General features: G+C 59.8%; 1 protein-coding gene across 1 annotated transcript; it reads right to left on the bottom strand.

Moving 5' to 3' along the window:
* Window positions 1-562: 562 nt before the first annotated feature.
* On the bottom strand, window positions 563-1,388 carry HES5 (hes family bHLH transcription factor 5). The gene is made up of 3 exons (XM_052654223.1): window positions 1,335-1,388; window positions 1,078-1,243; window positions 563-840 (listed from the first exon to the last, which is right to left on the bottom strand). The coding sequence occupies exons 1-3, from the start codon at window positions 1,386-1,388 to the stop codon at window positions 563-565; spliced, it is 498 nt and encodes a 165-aa protein (XP_052510183.1).
* Window positions 1,389-23,696: the final 22,308 nt, after the last annotated feature.

The following is a 23,696-nucleotide window of genomic DNA, read 5'->3' as shown; positions in this document are numbered from 1 at the left end:
GGATCATGGCGGAGACCCCCACCCGCCCCACGCAGCCCACTGTGAGCCCCGACCAGACAACCAAGCAGATGTAGGGCCTTTTGGCCTGGCTCTGCCCAGCCCCACGCCCATCCTGGCTGACGCTCTCCTTCCTATGAGGATACACCTTGAGTTCTGCCTTCACAAAAGGCAAATGCGGCCCGGCAGCACCGGATCTGAGAAAGCCCTCTACGCACAGCTCGGGCGCCGGCTGGCCGAGCCCCGCCATCTACAAATATCATAGAACCCCGGCAGTGGGGACTTCCCAGAAGTCACTTGCTGAAATGCAAACATAGAACAACCCCATAGGGTCAGACATTTGGCAGAAGACGGGCCCGATTGTCCTAAATGACAAGGACTCTGCACACATTCTCTGAGAATGACTCTCCTGCTGGCCGGCCAGCCTGGAGAGAGAGAGCCTTCCGGAGAAGGGGTGCATCCAAGCCTGAGGCCGCACAGCCGATGGGAAGGCTCTTCCCCCGCCAGAGGAACGCCCCGGCCCTCTTGTCCTCGGGGCTGGGCGGCCGCCTGCGGGTCTCGCCGGTCACCAAGGCCGCCAGAGGCCACAGGCGGGCTGTCGCGCAACGGCAGCAGCGGCGGCCTTGGCCGGGACGGGCGCGGGCGCGGGGCTGGGCGCCTTGGGCTCCTTGGCGGGCGCGGCGGTTGCGGCCGGGGGTCGCTGGAAATGGTACAGCAGCTTCATCTGCGTGTCGCTGGCCGCGTGCAGCGTCAGGAACTGCACGGCCTCCTGCAGGCACCACGAGTAGCCTTCGCTGTAGTCCTGGTGCAAGCTCTTGGGGCCGGCGGCGGCGGCGGCGAAGGCTGCGGGGAGCGGGGAGCGGGGACCGCGGTGAGCGGGGGCCGGGGCCCGGGGCCCGGGGACAGCCGTGAGCAGGGACCGCGGTGAGCCGGGGCGCGGGGAGCGGGGGTAGCGGGCAACGGGGCAGGGGGCGCAGGGAGGGGGCAGCCGTGAGCGGGGCGCCGGTGAACAGGGTCAGGGAGCGCGGGGCGGCGGTGAGCCGGTCGCGCGGCCCGACTCCTGGACGCAGGGCGGCTCACCTTTGCTGTGTTTCAGGTAACTGACGGCCATCTCCAGGATGTCGGCCTTCTCCAGCTTGGAGTTGGGCTGGTGGCGCGCGAACTCCTGCTCCAGCAGCAGCTTCAACTGCTCGATGCTGCTGTTGATGCGGTCGCGGCGCATCTTCTCCACCACCGGTTTCCGCAGCTGCAGGCGGGAGGAGGGGGCGTCAGCCGGGCTCGGGCCACGCCGGCGCAGGGCCCGCGGGGACCGCGCGCCAGACCGGCCGCGCACTTACTCGGTTTTTCTCTTTGGGGCTGAGCAGCTCCACGGCCACGGTGCTGGGAGCCATGCCTGGCGCTGGGAGAGGCGAGGAGGCAAGGCGGCAGGGAGCGGAGCTGGCGCGTCCCGGGCTGGCGCGGACCCCGGCCCCTATATAGGCACGGGCGGCGGGCTGGCGCCTGGGGCCCGGGTGCCGCGGCCGTTCCCACACTCCGCGGCCAATGACGGCGCGGGCCGCACAAAGGCGCCGGCCCATTAGCGCACGCTAAATTGCCTGTGAATTGGCGCGGGCACAATGGGCGCTCCCCGAGGAGCAGGTGGGCCGCGCGGCACAATGTCCGGGCTGTGGGAACGCGCTCGCCCTCATTAGCATCCCGGGGCCTGATGCTGGGAGCCCCGCGCCTCAATATGCTGCCTTTTCCCAGGCCGCAGGGACGAGGGCGGGGGGCAGGAAGGAGCGGCGCCCTCCCCGCCCCTCGCCTCCACAGCCCCCTTCTCTCCCTACTGCCCCCTCCCCAGCGACTCTGCGCTGCTGGCTTGCAGAGGACAGGAGCGTGGATAGGGAGAGAGCTCTAGAATGTACAAGTGCGGCAGCTTCCAGAGGGCTGGACACCCTCCCAAGCAGGGACTCGCTGCACTCAGGGGAGGGGGAACGGAGGAAGCAGACACAGCCACCTCCCTCTGCTCAGGTGGAAGAGGGGCTCTCATTATCAGACCTACTGGCGTATATGGCAAGTCCCCAGGTTGTCACCTGGGACATATGACTCAAGAGCTGGAAAATGGGCTGCTGCGTCTCCTAGGCTGGGCTTTGGGTAGCTTCAGGGAGCCAGAGTCCCTGAGATGCCTTCCAAGAGCTTCTGCGCCCCTTCCTCTGGGGAGCTAAAGCTTATCAGGCTGTAGCATCTGGGGTGCTCTGAACCAACAGGTGGCCGCCATGGCCCCATCCCACCCCCATCTGGCTGGCCGTCACAGTGGCTCCAGGCATGCTCCTTACAGGTGTGTGGTCACTGCTCCCATGGGACAGGGGGGAAAGCCTCAGCCACCTGCTGTCCTATTTCAGCCCTATGGGCACCTGTAAGGTCTGCTGTCCTTAAGCATTTTCCCAGTGGTGGGGAAGGGGTGCCAGGAGGCAGACATGAGGCCCCTGCCTGGAGCACACACGAATGCTGTACCAGCTCAGCCCCACTAGCGGAACCGCTGATCCTGGTCAGCCCAGCTGAGGGCCAGTGATGACTTGGGGGCCAGCCCCACCCTGGGTCCCTAGGGGAGTGGCTGCTTGGAGCATCCCTCCACCCAAAACAGTCACTGTCCTCTGATTCTCTGCAGCCAGGAATCCCGTTCTGTAGGGACTGAGCGAGGGAGTGGGGCTGGGGCTGCCTTCTAGGGGCAGGGCAGGATTCAGGAAGGTCCAAGGGGGAGCAGGGCTTCAGCCCTGGGAGCCAGCAGTTGGCATCAGGGCGCATTAGCTAGAGTTCAAGTCCAGGAGCACAGTTCCCTGGACAGCAGCCACCTCTGAGTGCGGCTGGGAATCGCAGGGCCCTAACAAAGGTCTTGGCAGGGACTCGCAGCTTGGAGTGGCCTGCTTGGTGGACCTGCTCAAGAAGTCCATAGCACAGGAAGCCTTTGGTGACCCAGAGAGGGGCCTATCCAGGAAGCAGGAAGATAGTGGGCAAGCTTGGCTTGGAGTCAGCCCAAGACAGCCCTGAGAGCCCCTGGTCACCCCTGGGATGGATTAGGTGAGGGGCTCTGGGGGTGGAAATGTCAGGTGACTTTGGATCGAGATAGAAGGCAGCCCAGCTTCACCCTTTGGCACCTGCTTCTCCCCTGAAGCACCTCTCCTAAAGGGGACACAGGCCCAGGTTAGCTGTAGGAGGCAGGTGACCCTGAGGTTCCCGCCTTGGGCCTGGGCTCCTCTTTAAGCAGGGGGACCCCTGCCACAGATATCTGGCCATATCTGGTTGATGCCAAAGGGCAGAGGGTACCTGGGCAAAATGAGGGTGGGTGTGTGGAGGACACGTGCTCTGTACTTTGCTCCACAGCCCATCTGGCAGCTCCCACAGGCTTCATGGGGGACCTGGTGATGCTCAGCCAAAATAGGGCTTGTGCTGGGCGGCTGGCCTGCTTATGGACTCCCTGGGGGCCAGGCTGTGGATGGAGAGCAGAGTGGCTGAGTCTCCCATGTCCCCATTCCCACACCCTGCCAGCCCAGCACCCTGTGCCAAGGAGGAGCTTGGCCAGGAAAAGGGAACGCAGGAGTAAGGGGTGGGCCCTGGCTGCAGCCCCCACCTGAGCCCACGTATGCCTGACTGTCCGGCTGCTGGCAGTGGCGCCCCAGAGTCCTGCCCAGAGCTGAGAGCAGCACCCAAGCTGGGACCCGTCCCCTGCCTCCTGGCTTCGGAGGGGCAGTTGTCTGGGGGGGGTGTGCCCTGCCCTGGCTGCCTCCCCCAAGCCAGCTTTCGGCCCAGAGGAGACACGTGCCAGCAGAAGTGGTCCAGCCCCCACCACCCCGACTGTATGCCCACCTGCAGTGGGCCGGGGTAGAGGTGAGGGTAGCGGGTGGTCTGTGGGGGAGCTGCCTCCTCCCTCCCTCCACCCCCTCCCCCTGACAGGAGTAGCTTTGATCCAATTTTGAGTTGTGGGAAATATGAAATGAATGGTGTTAAATCTCAGCCCGGCCGGATGAAAGGCTCGCTGGCTCCCTCCCCGCGTGTGGGCCAGATGGCAGTGCGGCCTCCAAGGCACACGCCTGGCCTTTGTGGGCCGCTTAACACTGTGAATGGGGCCAAAGTGTGGGAAAGTCGCTGGGCTCCCGGCTCACACGTCCGTCCGAGGTGAGTGGCCCAGAAGCCTGGGGGGGCTGCCGAGGAGGGAGGGTTTGGGGGCAGGGGGAGAACCCAGGGCTGCTCCTGGCTGGCAGTCTTACCTCAAAGGCAGCCCAGGGTGTGGAGGGGGTCAGATCCTTCACCTCGGTGGCCCCCAGCAGCTGAGGAGGAGAGAGGGGAGCTTGTCTTGCCGCCATCCTGGAGAGCTCACTAAGTCTGGGGTGGGATGTCTGGAACAACCACTGAGGCACCTTGCTGTGGATGTGGGGGCTCAGGCCAAACACACTAGCTGGGTGTGATTATGTTAGAATGCAGTAATCTAGGACCACAGCCCATTTCTAAGTAACCCACACCCCAAGTCCACCCCTCCCAGGCTGACTGCAAAGCCAAGGGCACCATGGGGTGGGGGGGTGTGCTCCAGGGGCATTTGCTCCCCGTGTCAAGGGAGGTCTTCTCGTTGGGAAGGCAAATGGTGCAAGCGGTGTGGAAAATAGTGTGGCAGTTCCTCCAAAGTTACACAGAATCACCACGTGACCCCGCAATTCCACTCGTGCTCTGTACCCAAAATAGTAGAAAGCAGGGTCTCAAGGAAGCCCTTTGAAACACGTTCACAGCAGCATATTCACAATTACCAAGAGGTAGAAACGACCTGTGTCCATCGGTGGATGAATGGATAAGCAAAATATGGTTCAGCTACATGACAGAATATGGTCCAGCCTTAAACAGGGAGGAGGTCCTGACACCTGTTCCAGTGTGGCTGGACCTTAGGACATGAAGCTGAGTGAAATAAACCAGACACAGGAGGACACATCCTATGTGACTCCGCGTCTCTGAGGTCCTTGGAGGAGTCAAAGACACAGAGACACAAAGTAGGAGTGTGGGGGCCGGGGGAGGGGGAAGGTGTGGGGAGTGAGAGTTTGATGAGGACGGAGCTTTGATTTGGGAAGGTGAGACCATTCTGGAGACATGGGGACGGCTGCACAACAACGGGAGTGTGCTCAGTGCTGCTGAGCTGTGCACTTAAAAATGGTTGAGACGGTACTCTAGTGTTATATGTATTTTATCACAGTTTAAAAATATATATGAACAAGGAGGACTCCTTGAAGAAGAGCCACACATTCACTCTGGCCCAGCCTTGTATTTGGTCCCAGGCGACTCTGCCCCGGACCTCCCAGTGCCCTGCAGGCAGGACTGGTCTGGAGGAGACACTGCCATACCCACTGGCCTCTGCCCAGCTCCAGACTGCCCCTCTACCCTGCCTGGGGCCAGATTCCCTAACAGGTTGTGCCGTCCACAGGGCTGTATGAAGCCCCAGTGTCTCAGGTACTGGAGGGTTTCCTCCTTGGCATGTGGGGAGTGGGCAGGCTGGGGCAGGTGAGGAGCAAGGCTGGCCTTCTGGGAAAGCAGGGATTCCACCATCCACAGTGGTGCCCCCACATCCAGGGCCACCACAAGGACCCCAGGCTGTGCACAGGGCAGAGATGGGTGCCACCGGGGTTGTTCTGTGCCATGGCCCTCGCCCTGGGCCCATCCAAACACAGCAAGTGCTGTGCTGCCTCCTACTGTCCAGTGGCTTCCAGAGAGTCCCCGGCCAGCCCTCCATCACCACCTGGACCACCTGCTGTGATCCCTGAGGGAGCACCCAGGACAGCAGGGAGGTGCCCGGCTCATCTCCCCAGGTGTGAAGGGACAAGGCTGCCACTCAGAGTCACCCCCAGCCAGGCAGGCCCCTGGGGGCCGTGGATGGCCAGGGTCTGCAAGCTGCTGAGTCTGTCTAGGGTGGGGGAGGGCACTGGGGTCTCTCTGTGGGGATCCAAGCAGTGCTCGATGGGGATAACAGTTTCAGTTTTTCAGCATCTACTAAGCACCACATAAGGAACAAGAATTTGCCTTCTTAGGACTGCCCAGGGAGGGGACTGTCCCTTCCCTGTTTGACAGGCAGCAGCCAGGGGGTCATAGAGGTTAAATTTTGCCCGTGGTCCCATGAACTCAGGGACAGCTGACATGATGGTGACAGTGGTGAGTCCACGTTTCTGAGCGTTTATTACTAGGTACAAGGCGGGGAGAGCCCATAGGCACATCGAGAGTTTGCTGAGGCCACACAGAGGGTGAGGGTGAGAGCTGAGACTTGGACCTGCGGAGGTGGAGTACAGAGTCAAGGCTGGGGGCCTGGGGCACAGACGTGAGTGGAGCCTGCTGTGGAGATGGGACTGGGGAGAGGCAACATACTTCCCCCTCCATTACCCCCGGGTGTGTGCGAAGGGGCACATGATTGCTCCCTGGATCCCCTGGCTGGAGCCACACTCCAGATGGCGGGTGGCCAGGACTCTGGACAAAGGGCAGGCGCAGCTCCCAGGCAGGCTGCGAGGCACGCGGGCTGCCTTTGTGGCTTGAAGGCGGAGGGTCCGGAGTGTGGGAACCTCTGGCTGCGTGGCCGCACTGCGGTGGAGGCGCTCTGGGGGAGGAGTGCTCTGGGGCGCGGGAGCACCCGCTCCTCCACTGTCTGCTCTCTTCCACCCTAGCTCCCCGCACTCCCAGAACCAGACCAGAGAACTGGATGTGAGAGGGGGCTCTTCTCCCCTCTTCCCACTGTGGATGCTTCCCTTTCCTTCCCTGGGAGGAGACACCTGGATGATGCACCTGGCCTGCGAGGGGACTGAGGCCTGGCCCCTGTCCTGGGGCTGGAGTGGGGCTAAAATTAGGGCTGGGAGACCTTACACGTAGGAGGTCACTTTGAGGGAGTAGTTAGCCTACCGTGGAGTTACAGGGAAGAAAGAATGTCCACCTGACATTAGCAGAGAGGCGGGGGAAACTTCCCAAATGCTGACAGTTTGGGGCCAGAAACTTAGTTTTTCTTCTGTCTGCTTTCTTCAGATTTTCTGGAAGGAGCATCAGCTGCTTGTATAATTTCTAAATGGGCACATTTAGGCTCACTCAGGGCCCCAGGGAGCATGGGGAGTCTTGGGGAAAGCTTGAGACACTGACATTTTTCAGAAGAGCCCTGGATTTAGGGGGCTGAAGAGAAAGGTGGGGATACCAAGGCAGGACTTCCTGGAGGAGGCAGTGCCCAAGGAGGTCCTTGAAGGGAGACTAGCTGTGTACCTGGTAAGGAATTCTGAGAAGCTTTATCCAGGTAAAGAGATTGGGGGGATACGGACTTGGGGGTGAGCAAGGCAGGGATGGGAAGTCTCCAGGTCTGGCTGGAGCAGGCTTTCCCATGTGTGTGCCATGCATGTGTGCCCTGGCATGTACACCCATGGATGTGCACCCATGCCTGGGCTCTGGAGGTAAAGGGCCTGGCACTGCCCCCAGCCTCTCAGCTTGGCTTGCTTCCCTTGGTAGGTCAGCGTGTGTACGCACCTCAGGCATCCTCTCCTCCCTCCTGCAGCCTGGCATTAGGGGCCCCAACTGGAGGAGGACCTGAATTGGGCTGGATGCTACTCTGGGCACCCCTTCCTGAAGTAGGTGAACTCGGGTCCCCGGGTGGGTGTGGGAAGACCTTGTCTCTTAGCAGCCCCCTTCCTCACTGTCTGGGGGTCAGTGCCCTCCCCAGGGCGGGACCACAGCTCAGCCAGGCCTCCAGCAACATTTAGAGGCAGGAAAGATTATCCCCATCTCACAGGGGAAACTGAGGTGTTGAGAGTGCCATGGTCCACCACCATCCTACCTGGGACTGGGCCGTGGTACCGGGCCACATGGCGGGTCAGTCAGCCCCCCGAGCTCAGAAGGGGCTGAGGGTTCAGTGTGTCTGGAGAGGGGCCTCTCCCCAAACACGACACTCAGAGCTCAGGACCAGCGCTCCTGGGTTATGCTGGACCCGGGAGGTGGACCAGAAGTCTGGGATGGCGGGTGAGGGGATGCTTTCAAACAGCAGGAAACCCGAGGCCCGGGGTGGAGGGGGCGCACAGATGCCTCCTCTTGTCCCTCAGCCTGGAGCCCCCATAATAGAGGCCAGGTTGCAGAAAGGGGGTCCCCAGCCCTCTCCCCAGAGCAATTGGGGTTCCACAGACAGCTTCTTGGCCAATTCTGGGTGCTGCTGGGTGGGGATACCAGGGGTTACCCCCTTCTGCTCCAGGACAGAAAGCAGGCCGCAGGGGGTGATCCAGGAAGGGGGGTGGTCTGCCATACTCTCTCCACACCTCCTCCTCCAGTCAACCTGGAGGCCGGGCCACTCCAGCTCACAGGGCACTAAAGTAAAGCCAGCACTTCCTGAGTGCCCACCCCATGCCAAGCCCCAGAGGAAAGGCTTGGTGTCTGACTCTGGGATCCAAGGATGATTATTATCATGTCCATTGCACAGATGAGGAAACTGAGGCTTCGAAAGAGGAGGGGTCTGGCCCAAGGCCGCAGACCGAGCCAGACAGCCGGGGCCCTGCAGCTCCTTCTGCCCGCAGGTCAGAGGAGGTGGCAGCTCCAGGGGCTGAAGCAGGGGCTGGCGGCTTTGTCTTCTGCACCCCTCTCTACCCACCCTTTGCTCCCACGCCCCAAGGCCACAGAGCCCCTGCCCAAGCCTGCTTCTGGGGGTCAGGCTCTCAGCCAGTGCCTTGCAGTTTCTCCCCAGGCTCAAAGTTCTCTAGGCTGGGTGCCCAGAGACCCACTGAAACCCCTATCCAAAGTGGGGTGGTTTCTAGGGGCACTGCTGGGGGCACAGACAAGGCCATTCTCGGCCCTCACCCCGGGTGCTGGGTGGGACCAAGTTGCCCATCCTGTGGGGGGGCAACTCTGCAGCCAGCTCCCAGTTTCTGGGGTCTGTACTGCCCCTGCCTGTGTACCCCCCACCCAGAAGATGGTCTCCTTTCCTTTGGCATTTCAGTAATACACTAGGGGGAGCTGGTTTTGGGGCAGGAGGGATTGGGCGGGATGGGCACAGGGTGTGTCCAGGCCGAGGCTGGGCTCTGCTCTTGCCTTCTGTGCCTTGATTTACCTGCGTAGGATGGGCTTTCTCTGCCAAGACCACCTGAAGCAGGGGACTGGCTCCAGGTTGCTGGAGCTAACTGAGGGTGGCCAAAAGGGCTGGGTCAGGTCATAAACCTGATAACTGGATCATATTCTGGGATCCCGGAACTTGGACCCTCCCCAAAAGTTGCCCTTGGATGGCTGCCTGGCCTCCCCCACCCCTTACCCCTTTCTTTCATCTCATCAAGGTTATGCTCAATCCTGGGGTTGAAGCAAGGTGTCCATAGATCTGAGGGACCCCTGCATTTCATGAGGGGGTGGGGGGTCAGCCAGGAACTGTAGACTTGGGGACCACCCCCGGATTTTGCGGACCAAACAGGCCCCAGGTTCCCAAAAGAGCTGTGCGGCAGACTTAGCAGACAGGGGCACAGATCCCGGGCTCCATCAGCCCCTACTTCCTGGGCTTCAGTTTTCCAGGTGTAAGGTGGTGGTGGGGAGGTGGGCGCAGGGGGGTGGCCACAGGGACGCGCGGAGGTGGGCGGTGGGAAAGCGCGGGAGCGTTGCGTCTCACGGCGCCTCGGGATTAGGGGCCGCGCGGGCCCACGTGGCCGCGCCCCGCCCCCGCCCCGCGAGGCCAGGGCAGGGCCAGGTCGCTGTCCCCAGCTGGTTAAAAACCCCGCGGTGTCAGAGAGCAGCTCGTTCCCAACCTCTGAAAGGCAGACAAGCCCTTTATTGCTCTATTATAACGCTGAGCCAGATGGTCTTTTGGGAGTTGCCCCCCCTCGCCCCCCGCGGCCGCCCTCATTCATTCAGGGGCAGACCCCGGCGCTAATGCCGCCGGGAGGCTGGGGGCGGGGGAGCAGGCACGCTTCCGCTGCCGCCGCGCAGTGTGGGAACCGCCGGGCAGTGGGAACCCACAGCCCGCCCGCGGGGAGGGGCACTGATGGGCACGCACGGAGCTCCCGCGGGGCTGCCCGCGTCCGTGGAGAGCTCGCGGGCCGGGCGGAGCGGGAGGACTCCTGGCGGCCCTCACCGGGTAGCCTGAACCCTACCGTGCCTCGGTCTCCTCATCTGTAAAGCAGGAAGGATGCCTGCGCCCACCTACTAGGTTTTGGAGTGCTGGATAGGGGCGGGCCGCGGCCCTCCGCCATTTTCATGCCTTCCGAGAAAAGCGCTGTTACATGTTTAAATCCTTGAAAGAAACATCCAAAGAAGAAAAATATTTTGAGACACGTGAAAATGAGATGGAATTCAAATTTCAGCATCCAGAAATAAAATATTACTGGACCACAGCCAGACGATCCCTCTGCTATTACTATAAGGAATGCTGTTCTCCTGGATGGAGGCAGACCAGAGTGGGTGAACCGCAGGCCTCTAAACCCTGACATATTTACTGTAGGGCAGGTTCGGTCACCTGCAGTCAGGAACGGCACCCACCACATCGTCGCTGTGTTAACTGCTATCCTTACCAGCCTCCCACCCCCAGCTCAGGAATAGGTCTTGCCCCCCACTGCATCCCTCTTGCTTCTGGGGCTGGTGTGGGAGCCGCACTCAGAGGGGCACCTTGCTGAGGGTGAGGGTTTTCATGGCCACTGTGTGTGCCAGGTTCCTCTGTTCATGGATTCTCCAGGCAAGAATACTAGAATGGGTTGCCATGCCCTCCTCCAGGGGATCTTGATTCAGGGATCACCCCAGGGATCAAATTCCAGTCTCTTAAATCTTCTGCATTGGCAGGCGGATTCTTTACCACTAGTGCTACCTGGGAAGCCCTCATGCCCATTGTACGGGTAAGCAAACAGGCCCAGTTTGTGGCTGAGACCAGACTGGACACTGGGTTACGGCAGATGGGGCAGCAGAAAGCACCACGGCAGTCACTCAGCTCCTAGACCCCACTTGCATGTCTTTCACTGCCCGGTGGGGGAGGGGGGAATCTTCCCCTTCACATTCATTGGGAGGAGTCCATGCCCAAGCACAGGTGCTGTTGTGTACCACAGAGAAGATCCGTTTTGTGCTAAAAGCACCCAGCTCTGCCCACCCCCGCCTTCCCTGGCTAAAGTTAATTCTCACATGGCTGCCCCCAAGGGCTCATTGGGGGCCCTAGGCTGCCTTGTCCAACCCCTTCCTCCATGCACCAGCAGTCCAGCTCTGGGCCTTGGTGTCCCCACTGATGGTTGGATTGGTCTTGCTGATCTGTAAGGTGCTCCCCTGCCTTGTGCTTAGGTCACTGGGGGCTTGAGGGATGGGAAATATAGGGGGCAACAGCTCAGAGGAAGGGGGCTTTAGGCAGGCCCTCTGGGGCCTGCCTGCTGTTGGATCAATTATGGAGGAATGCCAAGGAGACCTGCAGTTCTGGGGCACTGAGTTTCGAAATCCTTTCTCTTTGCCTCACTCAGCCCCATCCCCCTATCCTATGATGGCTGAAAGGAGAAAAGAATCCAGCTCTGCAGGTACTGTCCCAGCTGGGACCCTCTGCTCTCAGGTATTATGGGGATCACAGATGTGAGGCTCCACATCCTTCTTGGTCATTCCTCCCTGATCCCTGGACCCTCAGTTCCTTCCCAATCCCCCCACAGGATCCCTGCCCTGATGCCAAACTACTTCATCAGCATTCCCTGTGGATACCTGCTGGCTCCCACCTCCTGCAGACCCCATGTTATAACTGGCAGTCAGAGCCCAATGCCAGGGGCTCCAGGCTTCCAGCCCATTGAGGGGACCCCTCAGTGAGGCTCAGCAGTGGCCCAGGGCACACTTGGTGCTCCCTGAGCCACTGGGCTGGGGAGTCTCCTTGGACCCACTCAGTGGGGCAGGTGACATGATGCCTGGTTCACAGGTGAAGGCAAGTGTAGCCAAACCAGTCTTGGGCTCCCGGCCAGCCAAAAGCTTAGGGGAGGGGGCAAGATCAAGCCTGCCCACCCCCAGCTACTTAAAGTGGTGGCTAAATGCCAGGCAGAGTGCCCAGAGCCTGGCCATGGGGTCTCCACTAAGGTAGAGGTGAGGGCTCCCTTCTCTGGTTTGCCCAGGTCTGGCAGTGACCCCACCTTCGGTGTCCCACTTCTAGCCTCTGGGATTCAGACGGCTCCTGGTCTCAACCACAGATGTCCAGCAGGCGACCCCCTGGGTTCACCCAGTAGCTCTGGGCCCCATGGGGCAGCTGCCACCTACTCTGGAGCTCCTTGGTTTCCCTGTGTGTGGAACAAGACAGGGGAACCCCAGTGGTCTCACCAGCCCTGTGGACCCCCTTCGTCGGATGCTACTTGAGAAAGCTGGGGGGCCTGTGGACAGGGAGCCTGTGCTGCCCGAGGCTGATGCCGGCTCTTGGCTCTGGGGCTTTTTCTGAGCAGCAGCCCCGCAGCCCTGCCCACCCCCAGTCCGCGGGAATTTGGGCGGGAGGCCCGCTCCGGGTGGCTTCCCACACCCCGCCCCCTGCTGGGGACATTCATCCAGCACAAAAGGCGCGTGCCCGGCGACAAACTCATTCACATGGGCCGCCGGGCTTTGTGTGCGGGGCTGCGGACCCAGAGGCCATCTGGGGAGCAGTCGTCCCAGCAGGGCGGGGCCCCGGGCTGCCTTTGAAGGTTGAGGAAGCAGCAGTAGCTGGAAGGCCACACATCTGGCCTGGCATCACCTTCCTGTCTCACAGCCCCCAGGGTGTCCCATGCATGCCCCAGCCTGGCACTGCTAGGATGACGAGGGGACAAGGGGGATGCCTCTCTCCCCTCCCCAGCCCTTAGGATTGCTACCTCTTGGATGCACCCATCAGAGAGCCTCTGGGGGCAGCATGGCCTCAGGACAGGGCTGTGGGCTCAGGACTCAAACCCGGGCACTGTGACTACTACTACCACTTAGTAGTAGACCTCAGTTTCTTCATCTGTAAAATGGGGCTAACAACAGTCCATCGCAAGACCATGCTGAGGACGAAGGGAGGGGATAAAGGCAGAGTATTCAGGTGGCCATGAAGGCGCGGCTGGCACTAATGCTTTTGTTTCTACCCACCCCACTTGGTTCCATTTCTTGGGTTGGTGATCCCTGCCCACATGTGGGCTGCGTAAAAGCCACCTGATGGAACAGGAAAAGGCTGGGTGGGGCCAAGGAGCACCCAGGACGATGTGACCTCAGCAGTGGCGGGGCTGGTCTATCCTCTGTCCAGTGAGCACAGGTGGGCCTGCCTCCCTCTCAGGATTCCAAGCAATTCCAGGGAGAGGCCGCATGTCCTGCTTAGTCTGCATGCTGTAGGCGCTAAGTAAGTGTGCCCCACTCTCCCCATTCAGGCCCCCTGACCTCCACCCTGGGCCTGCCCTGAGTCAGCCCAGGGTGGGCACAGCCCCAAGCATACCCTTCTGCTGACCAGCCCCTGAAGGGCCAGGGACCTGGACAGTCCGAGGGGAGAGCCCTGAGGGGCAGGGTGGGGGGCTCCCTGAAAACCCCATCTCATGTGGCAGGCAATTCTGAGCCTGGCAGCTGGACGGCTGGGGGCAGGGAGCGGGGCGTCAGGGTTTCCCCCGCTCAGGGATCCTTCCTGTCCAAGGGGCTGTGGGGCCAGGGCTTGGCGGACAGGACCTCTGCAGAGGCGCCCTGCCCCCACCCCCGCCAGGAGGGATGTCCTTGAGAGGGTGTCCTGCAGGCCCCGAGATAATCCCTGCCTTTGAGAGGCTGTGAGAGGCTGGCCGCGGACTTTCCCACAGCCCCACATAAAGGCCGGCCGCCAGCTGCTCTCCCACAAAAGGCTCCCAGCCTTTCAGGGCCTGGCGGCGGGTGGGGTGAGCAGAGGCGCAGTGCAGCCTACCTGGCCACCCCCAGGCAGAGCTCGCAACCATGGAGGCGGCGCCTGCCCACTGACCACTGGGGGCTGGGAGGTCCCTGGGGCTGGGCACTTGGGAGAGCCCTATGGGGCCACCCAGGCCAGCCACCCACCCCTCCCCTCCCTCTGTTGGAAGCTGGCATGGTTCTCAGACCTGTCACTCATCCTTGGCCTTCTCCCTTGGACCGGCACACTCCCGCTGCTATGCCTGCCTCGCCACCAGCCTGCCCTCTCCCACTCCCCCACTGGCCTCAGATCACCATCACCCGCTGGCACACAGCCTTGCTGCTCTCACCTGCTTTTTACTTAGACATCCCCACCTGCCCCAACCCCATTCTGCCACACCACGCAGGTGACAAGAGGGAGACATGGCGAAGGCAGAAGGCTGGGCGCAGCCTCCATCTTGACCTCAGCTTCCTCATCTGAGATGTGGGACAGCACTGCCACTTCCCTGGGCTGCTGTAAGAGCCCCCTAAATTCAGATGTTTCAAAATACCAAGTCCTGGAGGAAGCAGGGTGTGGGGTAAGGGAGGAGGGGAGGCAGGGTACCTGGCCTCAGGAATTAACTGCCCAGTGCACATCAGACAAGGACCAGCCTGGGGAGGCCAGGGGAGCTTCCCAGAGGAGGTGGCAGCTGGAGGCTGGCTTCTCAAGAGCAGGGGGGAGTGTGGGAACTCTCCGGGGCAGAGGCAATGGCCTCTCCGTGCATCCCAGCTGGTAGGACCCTTTTCTGATTCAGGCCGTGTCTCCATGGGGCTCCACATTCTGGGGACCCTGCACCAATTGTCGCCCAGTGAGGATGGCCTTCTCCAGAAGGTCCCCTGTCTAGGAGAGCTCCGGGTCAGGTGTGAGCCACTGGAGAGGTTCATAGGAGGGACCAAATGTGTCACCGGTGGACAGACAGCGACCAGAACGTGGCCAGTGGGGACGCCTGTCCTCAGTGTCCGGGAAGGAACTGATCCGTACGCCAAGACCCCGGGGAGGGACACTTTCCCTGGTCCTGAGTCCTGCAAGGCTGCTGGCCGCTGCGGGCCGGGCCATGGGGCTTTGAGGACTGGTATCAGGAGCAGAGATATTCAGCTTGCGCCCACGTGTCCCCCAGCGTCCCGCCCACACCCCCACCTGCTGGGGGCGGAGGCACTTCCTTATCCCAGCCAGCGGCGTCCGAGCTTCATCCAGCTCTGGCCTCCGATTGGCTGCTGAGTGAGCGCGGGGAGGTGGGGAAGCGTGCCTGCCCTTGGGCCCCCTACCCTAGTCCCAGCCCGGTCCCATAAAAGCACCGCCACTACCGCCTTCCTGCCGCCCTCCTGCACCAGGCGCCCCAACCCTTGGCGTGACCCCGTGAGTACCCCCAGAGTGACCCCTGATCCGAGTCTGGTGAGACTGCAGCGCAGGGCGTCCCCGGGGGTCCCTGCAGGGTCCAGCGGACACCTCGCTACCGCTCTGCTCTTCCTCTTGTTCGAGCAGTTTGCGCGGCGCTCGGTCAGGTCGGAGCCGGGAAAGGGACGAGCTGGAGATGGCGGTGGTACCATGCCTGGTGCGCTTTGCGTCCGTCCTGGCGACGGTCGCGAAGGGGTGTCACCCAAACCCGGAGGTCGGGCCCCAGACAGCCCTCGCTCCCCCCCACGCAGTCCCCAGCTGGGCTCACTCTCCCTGACACTGTTCACACTGCGGATGGATCCAGGGAAAGCGTGGCCTGCGGCCTCCGAGAAGCCTTCCGGACTTCTCTCTGCACCAACTGTGGATGGAGACCTAGGTGGAGCGGAAGAGCGCCTTGCCTTGCGGAAGAACCCCTGCCCCCGCCGCCCCAGAGCCACAGGCGCACGCACTCCCCTCCCACTAGGGTCCCCTCCCACTAGGGTCCCCTCCCACTAGGGTCCCCTCCCACTAGGGTCCCCTCCCACTAGGGTCCCAGGTCGGGGCTTAGCCGTGATGGCCAGCGGCACTGCTCCTCCCTAAGAAGGCAATGTGGTTCCCCTCCTTTTCCCGCCAAGGCTGAGCAGCCCGGCCTGCCACTGTCCGCTGTGGGCTGTGCCCAGGCCTTGAAGAGGAGTCCTAGGGACAAGGGTTTTGTATATTACAAAGGCGGTAAATGATCAAGTTTGTCCATGACAGGGAGTGGGGTGGGGTCGGGGCGGGCGTGCCTGGTCATCCCAGCCGGGCCCTGCAGCTCCACCTCTCCTTCTTTCAGGCTGGGAGAGGACTAGATGCTTTATGTTAGAGCGGGAGTGAGGTGGTGGCATGCTGTGCCCTTGAAGGGTGTGCCCACCTGCTGGACATCAGTGGGCTAAGGGGCGTGTGCCATCCCCGTGGGATACAGGGGTATGCATTGCAGAGGTGCAGGGTTCATACCATGTGTGTCTCAGAACTGGACCACGTGGAGCTTGAATAAAGGTCCTGGTCTGCAGACTCCACCTGGGTCTCTGCCCCACCCTCAAGCGGACCACCACCCCTGAGATTTGGGGTCCCTGCCCAGGGCATGGGGACAGGTCTGGGCCTCCAGGGGTGGGGCATTGTGCCAGGGTGTCCTGGGCTAGATCCCTGCCCTGCTGACCTCTTCCCTGGAACTGTGGTCATTGCCCAGTCTACTCCCTCAGCCTCTAAGGACAGAGTCTGTCTTCTGGGGCCGCCCTGAGCCAGGCCTCCTAGGGGGAGCCTCCTGTCTCTGGGAGCTCCCTATGGTGCCCTCGATGTGGGTTCTGAGCCAGAGCGACATTGTCCCCAGTTCACGGCAGATCGTTCCTAGTGTGACCCTGCTGACCCTGCAAAGGACACACCGGGAATTGGGTGGGGGTGGGCTGGCGCCTCTCAGCAGTGGAGGCTGGCCCTAACCTCTCTCGCTCCCTTTCTGCCCCTGTGGTGGCCGCCCAACATTACTGAGCAGAGCAAGGACTGGGGCTCCCCCAGGTACGTCTTCGTGGACCCCTCAATCTTGCCCCCATCTGTTCCCCATGATTAGAGCCCCCTCCTCCCTTGGCGGCAAGGCTGAGAAGTCACGGGTCCTGGGCCCAGCCCGTGTCCCTCACTGAACTGGTATGGGAGGGGACGCGGGGTCACAATCTTAAAGGGAGTGTGGCCCCAGGCTCCTTCCCCCGATCCGCCCCTCCCCTGCTCCTTGACTAAAGCCCATCCAGGAGAGAGCAGGGCATAGATCCGGGGTTTGCTGCCCCCTGGCGTCTCCTGGCCTGGTCCTGCCGCCTGGCGGCTCCCAGAAGGGAAGGGACTCTGAGTTCCCTCGCTTCTCAGCAGAAGTGGAGGTGGAGGATCCCTGGGCCCAAGTCCGCCCCAGGCCGGGTGCAGACAGAGCCAGGGGCTGCCCCCGCCTGGGCGGGGCTTCAGTCAAGCTCTGGAAAAGGGGTGAGCTATGTGGAGAGCAAGCGGAAGTTAGAGAAGGTGGTCAGCGGGCAGAGGTGGTGGCCACAGCAGCGGGCAGCAGCCTCGTGGATGGCGCGGCTGCCTCTGTGCCTGGAGTGGCTCCAGATGATGGGGTTGTGTGCCATCTCCTGCTCCAATGGAGGTTCCCACCTCTGAGCCCCTGCTCCATGCTCAGGCTCCAGTTACTCCCCTTACCAGCAGTTCACTCCTGTGGGGGAGGGGCAGCCACCAATGGGCCACCCCTCTGCCCCATTCCCCAGCATCCAGTAGGTGTTTAATAAATGTGGGTTACACAGAGCTTGGCTTCCTGGAGGCCTGAGGAGCCTGGACTCAGGGTAAGGCCCACTGGCTCAGAGCCCTCCAATTTTCTTATCACAGGCGGGCAGAGACCCTCAGCTGTGGAGGGGGTGACCGCCTGGTCCCTGGGCCCGGAGGGCCCCCCTCCCCCCCAGCTTATCTGGGGACCTTGGTCCTGGGGCGGGGCTGGGGCCGTGGACACGGTCCTCTGCTTCTGGGTCAATTGGGCAGTTGGTTATCGTGGCCGGCTGGCGAATCCAGGGAGCCAATTTGTCGTGTGTCAGATATCTCAGCAGCAGAATGTGGGGGATAGGTTGACCACGTCCATGTCACAGGTGGTGGAGACTCAGGGCTGCCTCACAAGTGCTGTTCAAAAGGGCAGGAACATATGAGTTGGGTGTGGGGAGCCTCTCACCAAGCTGTGGCCACACAACATTACCCTCATGTCCCAGGTTTTCTTTGTGAAATGAAGCCCGTGACCACATTGAAACAAAGGAGACAGGCCGGGGTGAGCATCTTTTAAATGTCCTGATAACAGTTTGGGGGAAGGACATGATCATGGTTCACATTTAAAAAGGAAACCATAGCTCTTGAAGGTGGACAACACCAGCTCCCAGGCCCCGGGGCCCCACCCTCCAGGAGGCAGTGGTTCCTTTTTCTGGCCAAGGAAGGAAGCTGGAGCAACACCCCGGGGTGGCACCTCAAAGGTGTAGGGTCCACGGCCCAGGAGCCTGGACAACTGGCCATCTCTTCCTGCACGTAGTGTGCAGACCTTTAGTTCACATGCTTCCCTTTTATTTATATTCTTTTAGTTGATGTTTTGTTTGGAGATAATTCACAGGGAATTGTGCGAAACAACACAGAAGGAGCTCATGCACCCTTCACCATCAGTAACACCTCACAAAACGATAGTGCAGAGGGACTTCCCTGGCCGGCCAGTGGATAAGAATCCATGCTTTCATTGCAGGGGTGAGGGGGTGTGGGTTTGACCCCTGGTCTCGCATGTTGCATGGCATGGTTGGGGGTGGGGGGACCAACTATAGTACAGGGATCAGATTAGGGGTGCTGATTGGGCCCAGATGCAGAACATTCCAAAACCGCGAGGATCACCCCTGCTTTCTTTGCAAACAAAACGTTATTGAATCATTAATTTCAGATTGTGATAAAACATACATACATACTTTAAGTTACCACCTTAGCCATTTCTAAGTGTGTAATTCTGCTACCTTAAGGATATAAATATGGTTGTGCAGCCATCAGCACTATCTGTCTCCAGAACTTTTTCATCATCTCCATAGAAACTCTGTCCCCATTGAGCACTCACTCCCCTTCCCCCTCTTCACCTGCTATCTCTGTAGACTTGGCTGCTCTAGACACTCACGTGACTGGAGTCATTCAGTGCTTGTCCCTTGACGTCAGCTTGTCACGTAGCATCATGTCCTCAAGGTTCATCCACACTGTGGCAGGTGCCAGAGCTCTAACCCTTCTTCTGGATGAATAACTCTCCCTTGTATGGGGGTGCCATTCCTCTGTGGCTGGACTCCCAGTGTTTTCCACCTTTTGGTGACTAACTCTGCTGTGCCACGTGAGTGTACAGAGTGCTGGACAGGCCCCTGGAGGCAGGACTAGACCTGATTCATTTCTGAATCCCACAGTCCAGGGCTGAGGAGTGGGGGCCCATTGTGGAGGGTGGGGAGTCGGGGGTGCAGCAGGCGAGGAATACCTGACAAGGCTTCCTTCTGGGGACAGTATGGGGCTCCCAGGGCTGTCCTGGTCACCTGGCCTTGACCAGCAGTGAATGTTAATCCGTGTCCTCATCAGCCTTTTTCTTGTAAAAGTGAAACATGCAGTTCCCCAAACTCACAGCCTGCAGAAGAGGATAGAGAAGAAAGTGGAGGTTGTCTGTGTCAGCCCTTCCCCCTCCCCCATACTCCCATCCCTCCATCCCCCATCCCCAGATCCAGAAGCTTTATCAGGCAAAGGGGCCCATGGTGGGTGCCTTCCCTGAAAAACGGTGTCCCCACCCAGGGGGATTTGATGAGGAGTTTTACAGCAGTGGTTCAGGGGTGGGATTGCTAATAAGGATCAGGGTGTGGGCAGGGCCTCAGTTACTGTCCTCCATTTTCTCCTTCCTTCCCTGATTAGCAACTGTCTGAATCTGCTCTTTGAAACTCAGGGAAGGTCATAGAGGCTGGAGTCTATTCCTTACAAACAAGAAATGGTGCACACAGAAAGGCTTCTGTGCCTGGGAGCCCCAGAGGCTCTGATAGATTTCACTGTCAGGGACAAGGCAAGTCGATGATGGAGCATCTCAGTACATCCCGCTGAGCGGGTGGAGCGAGGCTGGAGCTGAGGCGGAGGCAGGAAGCAGCAGCAGTCGCTGCACCAGCAGGGTCACTTCTGTGGCCCGACTGCGATTGTGTTCCGTCTGCAGTCAGACCTAGTCGACGTGTCTTTGCGGGCATTGGCTGTGCTGTGCTGTTGTTCTGTTCACTGGGAGAGCAGCCAGGCGGGCAAGCAGCTATCCTCGGCCTCACTGTTACCCAGTGTTTGTTCTGAGTCTCTGTTCGGTGCCAGGTGCTGGGGACACAGACAGCACTGAACGAGGGAGAAAGTTCGTGGCCCTCGGGGATTGCATTCTGCTCTGTGTCTGTTTGCCCTGTGTCCCATCTACTCTGGATTCATGTGTTGAAGTGCTGACCTCCAGCGTGGCTGCATCTGGAGACAGGCTCTCAGGAGGTGGGTAGAAGGGAAGGGCGCTCGCTGGTCCCAGGGGACTGGTGTGCTCCTAAGAAGAGAGACATGGGGGATGTGGGTGAGGATGTGGCAAGAAGGCAGCCATCTGCGAGCCAAGGAGGGAGGCCTCAGGCCGACCCTGGACACCTTGATCTCAGACCTCCAGCCTCCAGACCTGTGAGAAATGATTTTTTCTTGTTGAAACCCTCCAGACTCAGGTACATTGCCATGGCAGCCCTCACCACTAGCCCCGCCCCCTTTCCAGGCAGGCCCCAGCCCCATCCAAGCATCCCTGATCTCTTTCACTTGTGGTGATGTCTGCCTGCTCCCAGATTTCACAGCAGTGCAGTCATGCAGCCTGGCTCTTCACTCAGCATAGTGACTGCAGGGTTCCTTTGATGCTGTGTGCACCAAGATTCATTGTCTTATTGCTGAGTAGGGTCCCATTGTACGAATATGCCACGCTTTATGTGTCTACTCACCTGTCTGGGTGGTTTCCGGCTCTTGGTGATTACTGGGAAAACTGCTCTGAACTTCTGTAAACAAGTTCTGATGTGGACGTGCATGCGGGCTAGGTCGCTTCAATCGTGTCTGACTCTGCCACCCTATGGACTGTGTGTCACCCTCCACCTCGTCTGTCCATGGGATCCTCCAGGCAAGAATACTGGAGTGGGTTGCCATGCCCTCCTCCAGGGGATCTTCCCCCACCAGGGATCAAACAAGTGTCTCAGGTCTCCTGCATCGGCCGACGGGTTCTTTACCACTAGGACCACCTGGCAAGCCCTCTGGTGTGGACATGTCTTCTCATTTCTCTTCCTTACTTACCCAGGAGGGGAATTGCCCGGTCCTGTGTTAGGTGTGTCTGTAAGTTTGTAACAACTTGCCAATCCGTGGCCCAAAGTGGCCGTTCCATGTTCCATTCATCCCTGGGAGTGTTGAGATTCCCAATGGCTCTGTGTGCTCGTCAGCATTTGGTCAGACGTTAATCTTGGCTGTTCCGTTGGTTTCAGTTTGGGTTTCCCTGTTGACTCATAATGTTTTGCCGGTGCTCTCTATGCATCTTGGGTTGGAAAGATTTGTTCGAATCTCTGCGAATTGGATTGTCTTCCTGTAACAGTTCCCTGGTGGCTCAGATGGTAAAGAATCCACCTGCAATTCGGGAGACCTGGGTTTGGTCTCTGGGTTGGGAAGATCCCCTGGAGGAGGGCATGACAACCCACTCCAGTATTCTTACCTGGAGAATCCCCATGGACAGAGAAGCCTGAAGGGCTACAGTCAATGAGGTTGCAAAGAGTCAGACATGACTGAACGACTAAGTGCAGACCCTGTAACAGTTATATCTTTTGGCTCCAGGATATTAATGTATGTGATGTGAGTATTTTTTCCCTGCAGGTGGTTTGCCTTTGCTCCAGCCCCTCTACAGGTTGGGCCATGACCAGCAGCATTGCCACCCCCTCCAGATCTCACCAAGAGTGGACCCGGCCACACTGCTTAGTGCACATTCTTCCTCACTGTACACCTTTCTCGCCTTGTCTCCTGGACTCCCAGGGCTCCTATTCATCCTTCAGAGCCCTGCCTGACGTCTGCTGCCCAGAAGTGAGCCTTCACCACATGAAGCTACTTCAGCTTTTTAAAAAAATTTATTTTTTTCAAAAAAGATTTACTTATATTTTTGGCTGTTCTGGGTCTTTGTTGCTGTGCACTGGGTTTGTCTAGTTGCAGCGAGTGGGGGCTATTCTACTTGCTGTGCGAGAGCTTTCCATTGAAGTGGTTTCTCTTGTTTTGGAGCATGGGCTCTAGGAGCTCAGGCTCAGTAGTTGTAGCTCGTGGGCTTAGTTGCTTCACGGCACGTGGGATCTTTCCTGACCAGGGATTGAACCTGTGTCCCCTGCACTGACAGCAGACTTTTAATCACCAGATCACCACAGAAGCCTTACTTTGACTTTTAGACTTCATCTCCTCACTAGACCATGGGCCCAGGAGGCCATCCAAGGGCTTGCAACCCAATGCTGGGGTGTGGTGGGGAGGGGCGGGGCAGGGGGAGGATGGTCCAGCCAGCAGTGCGGCTCCCTATTCAGGCTTCAACTCGCGGGTGCATGTGGGTAATGTTGGAGCAGTCAAAGCGCGAGTTGGGAAAGAATTTCCAGACACAGAGCATTGCAGAAGGGAGTGAGTTTATTAAGAACAAAGAGCAGAGATAATGTGGGCGCTGCGCGTACAGCGGGCTGACCTCTTGACAAACCAGGAAAAGTGGACAGTTTTTGTGGGTTAATAGCCAATTGTTATAGCAAAATTCCTACTGGACGGTTGGCATTAGGTAATTGGCTGGGGAGCTATAGGGTGCCTACTGAAGTGGGCATCTTTGCCTAATGGGGAGTCAGGAAGCTCCTTAGTGATCATCAGGGGCTTTTGGCAACAGTTACAAAGGGGCTCAGTCAGTTTCAGAGGTGACCTTGGTTCTGGGCTCTGCTTCTGTGTCCTTGGGGGGAGGCTTCAACAGGTAAGTCCGGCTCCTTGCTGTGCCTCAGTTTCCCTACCTGCCCAGCATGGGCAGGGTGAATGAAATGATCTCTGAGGATGTATCAGATGTGGGGGTGATTCAAGATGTTGGGGTACCCCTACCTGGAGGAGCACCCCAGGAGGTGGGAGGACAGTGAAGCCATGGGAGGGAGCAGAGGTGGTGCTAGTGCCCCAGACCAGGCTCTAGGCCCCTGCCATACTACTGGGGTTCCAGAATATTCTAAAGCACTACTCACAGTCCATCATGGGCAAGCCAAGGCTGCAGGGGGGGTGCAGCCTTCACTGGAAACCCCCAGGTGCCTGCAGGCAGTGGGGAGACAGTGTCTGAAAATTGGGGCAGGAGCCCAATCTGATGTACCCTCCCAGGAGGACGAGAGCTGTGCTGGTGGGCATCTCACAGGGGCTCCCAAGCCACTGGGTTGAATGCCCTCCATGCTGCCTCCAACTCCTGGAGTCCATGGGGCTGGAGGTCGGGCTGGGGGCCAGCTCTGCCTCTGAGCTCTGGGAAGCTTTGCGGAACAGGAAGTGGTCAATCCCTGCCCCACCCCCATGACTGAACCCCTGCCATATCCCAGGCTCTCCTCCTCAGGCTCCCCTGGAAATGGAAGTAGGTGGTGACCATGAGCACGTGGTGGGTGCTATCCAGTTCTACCAGCAGAACTCCTGGCTGGGGAGATCTGGGCAAAACTGGCTGACCCATGTGCCTGCAGCCTGGGGATGTGACCTTCCCGTGGAGTTCTGCCCTCTCAGCGTCCTGCTCTGTGGAAGGCAGGGCTCCTCACACCCTCCTTCTGTAGCCCAGAGGTCCCTGCCCCCAGGCCTACTCCTTGTCCATCTGAGGACTGCCGAGGAGCTGAGAAGTCTGGGTGGGGACAGCCCCAAGACCCACTGGACGGGAAGATTGAGGTTCGGGTCTGAGCACAGTTGGCTGGGG

Source organism: Budorcas taxicolor, chromosome 16, assembly GCF_023091745.1.
Source record: "Budorcas taxicolor isolate Tak-1 chromosome 16, Takin1.1, whole genome shotgun sequence".
Taxonomy (NCBI): Eukaryota; Metazoa; Chordata; class Mammalia; order Artiodactyla; family Bovidae; genus Budorcas; species Budorcas taxicolor.
Note: the sequence above shows the minus strand (reverse complement) of the source record. Positions and strands in the feature narration are given on the sequence as shown.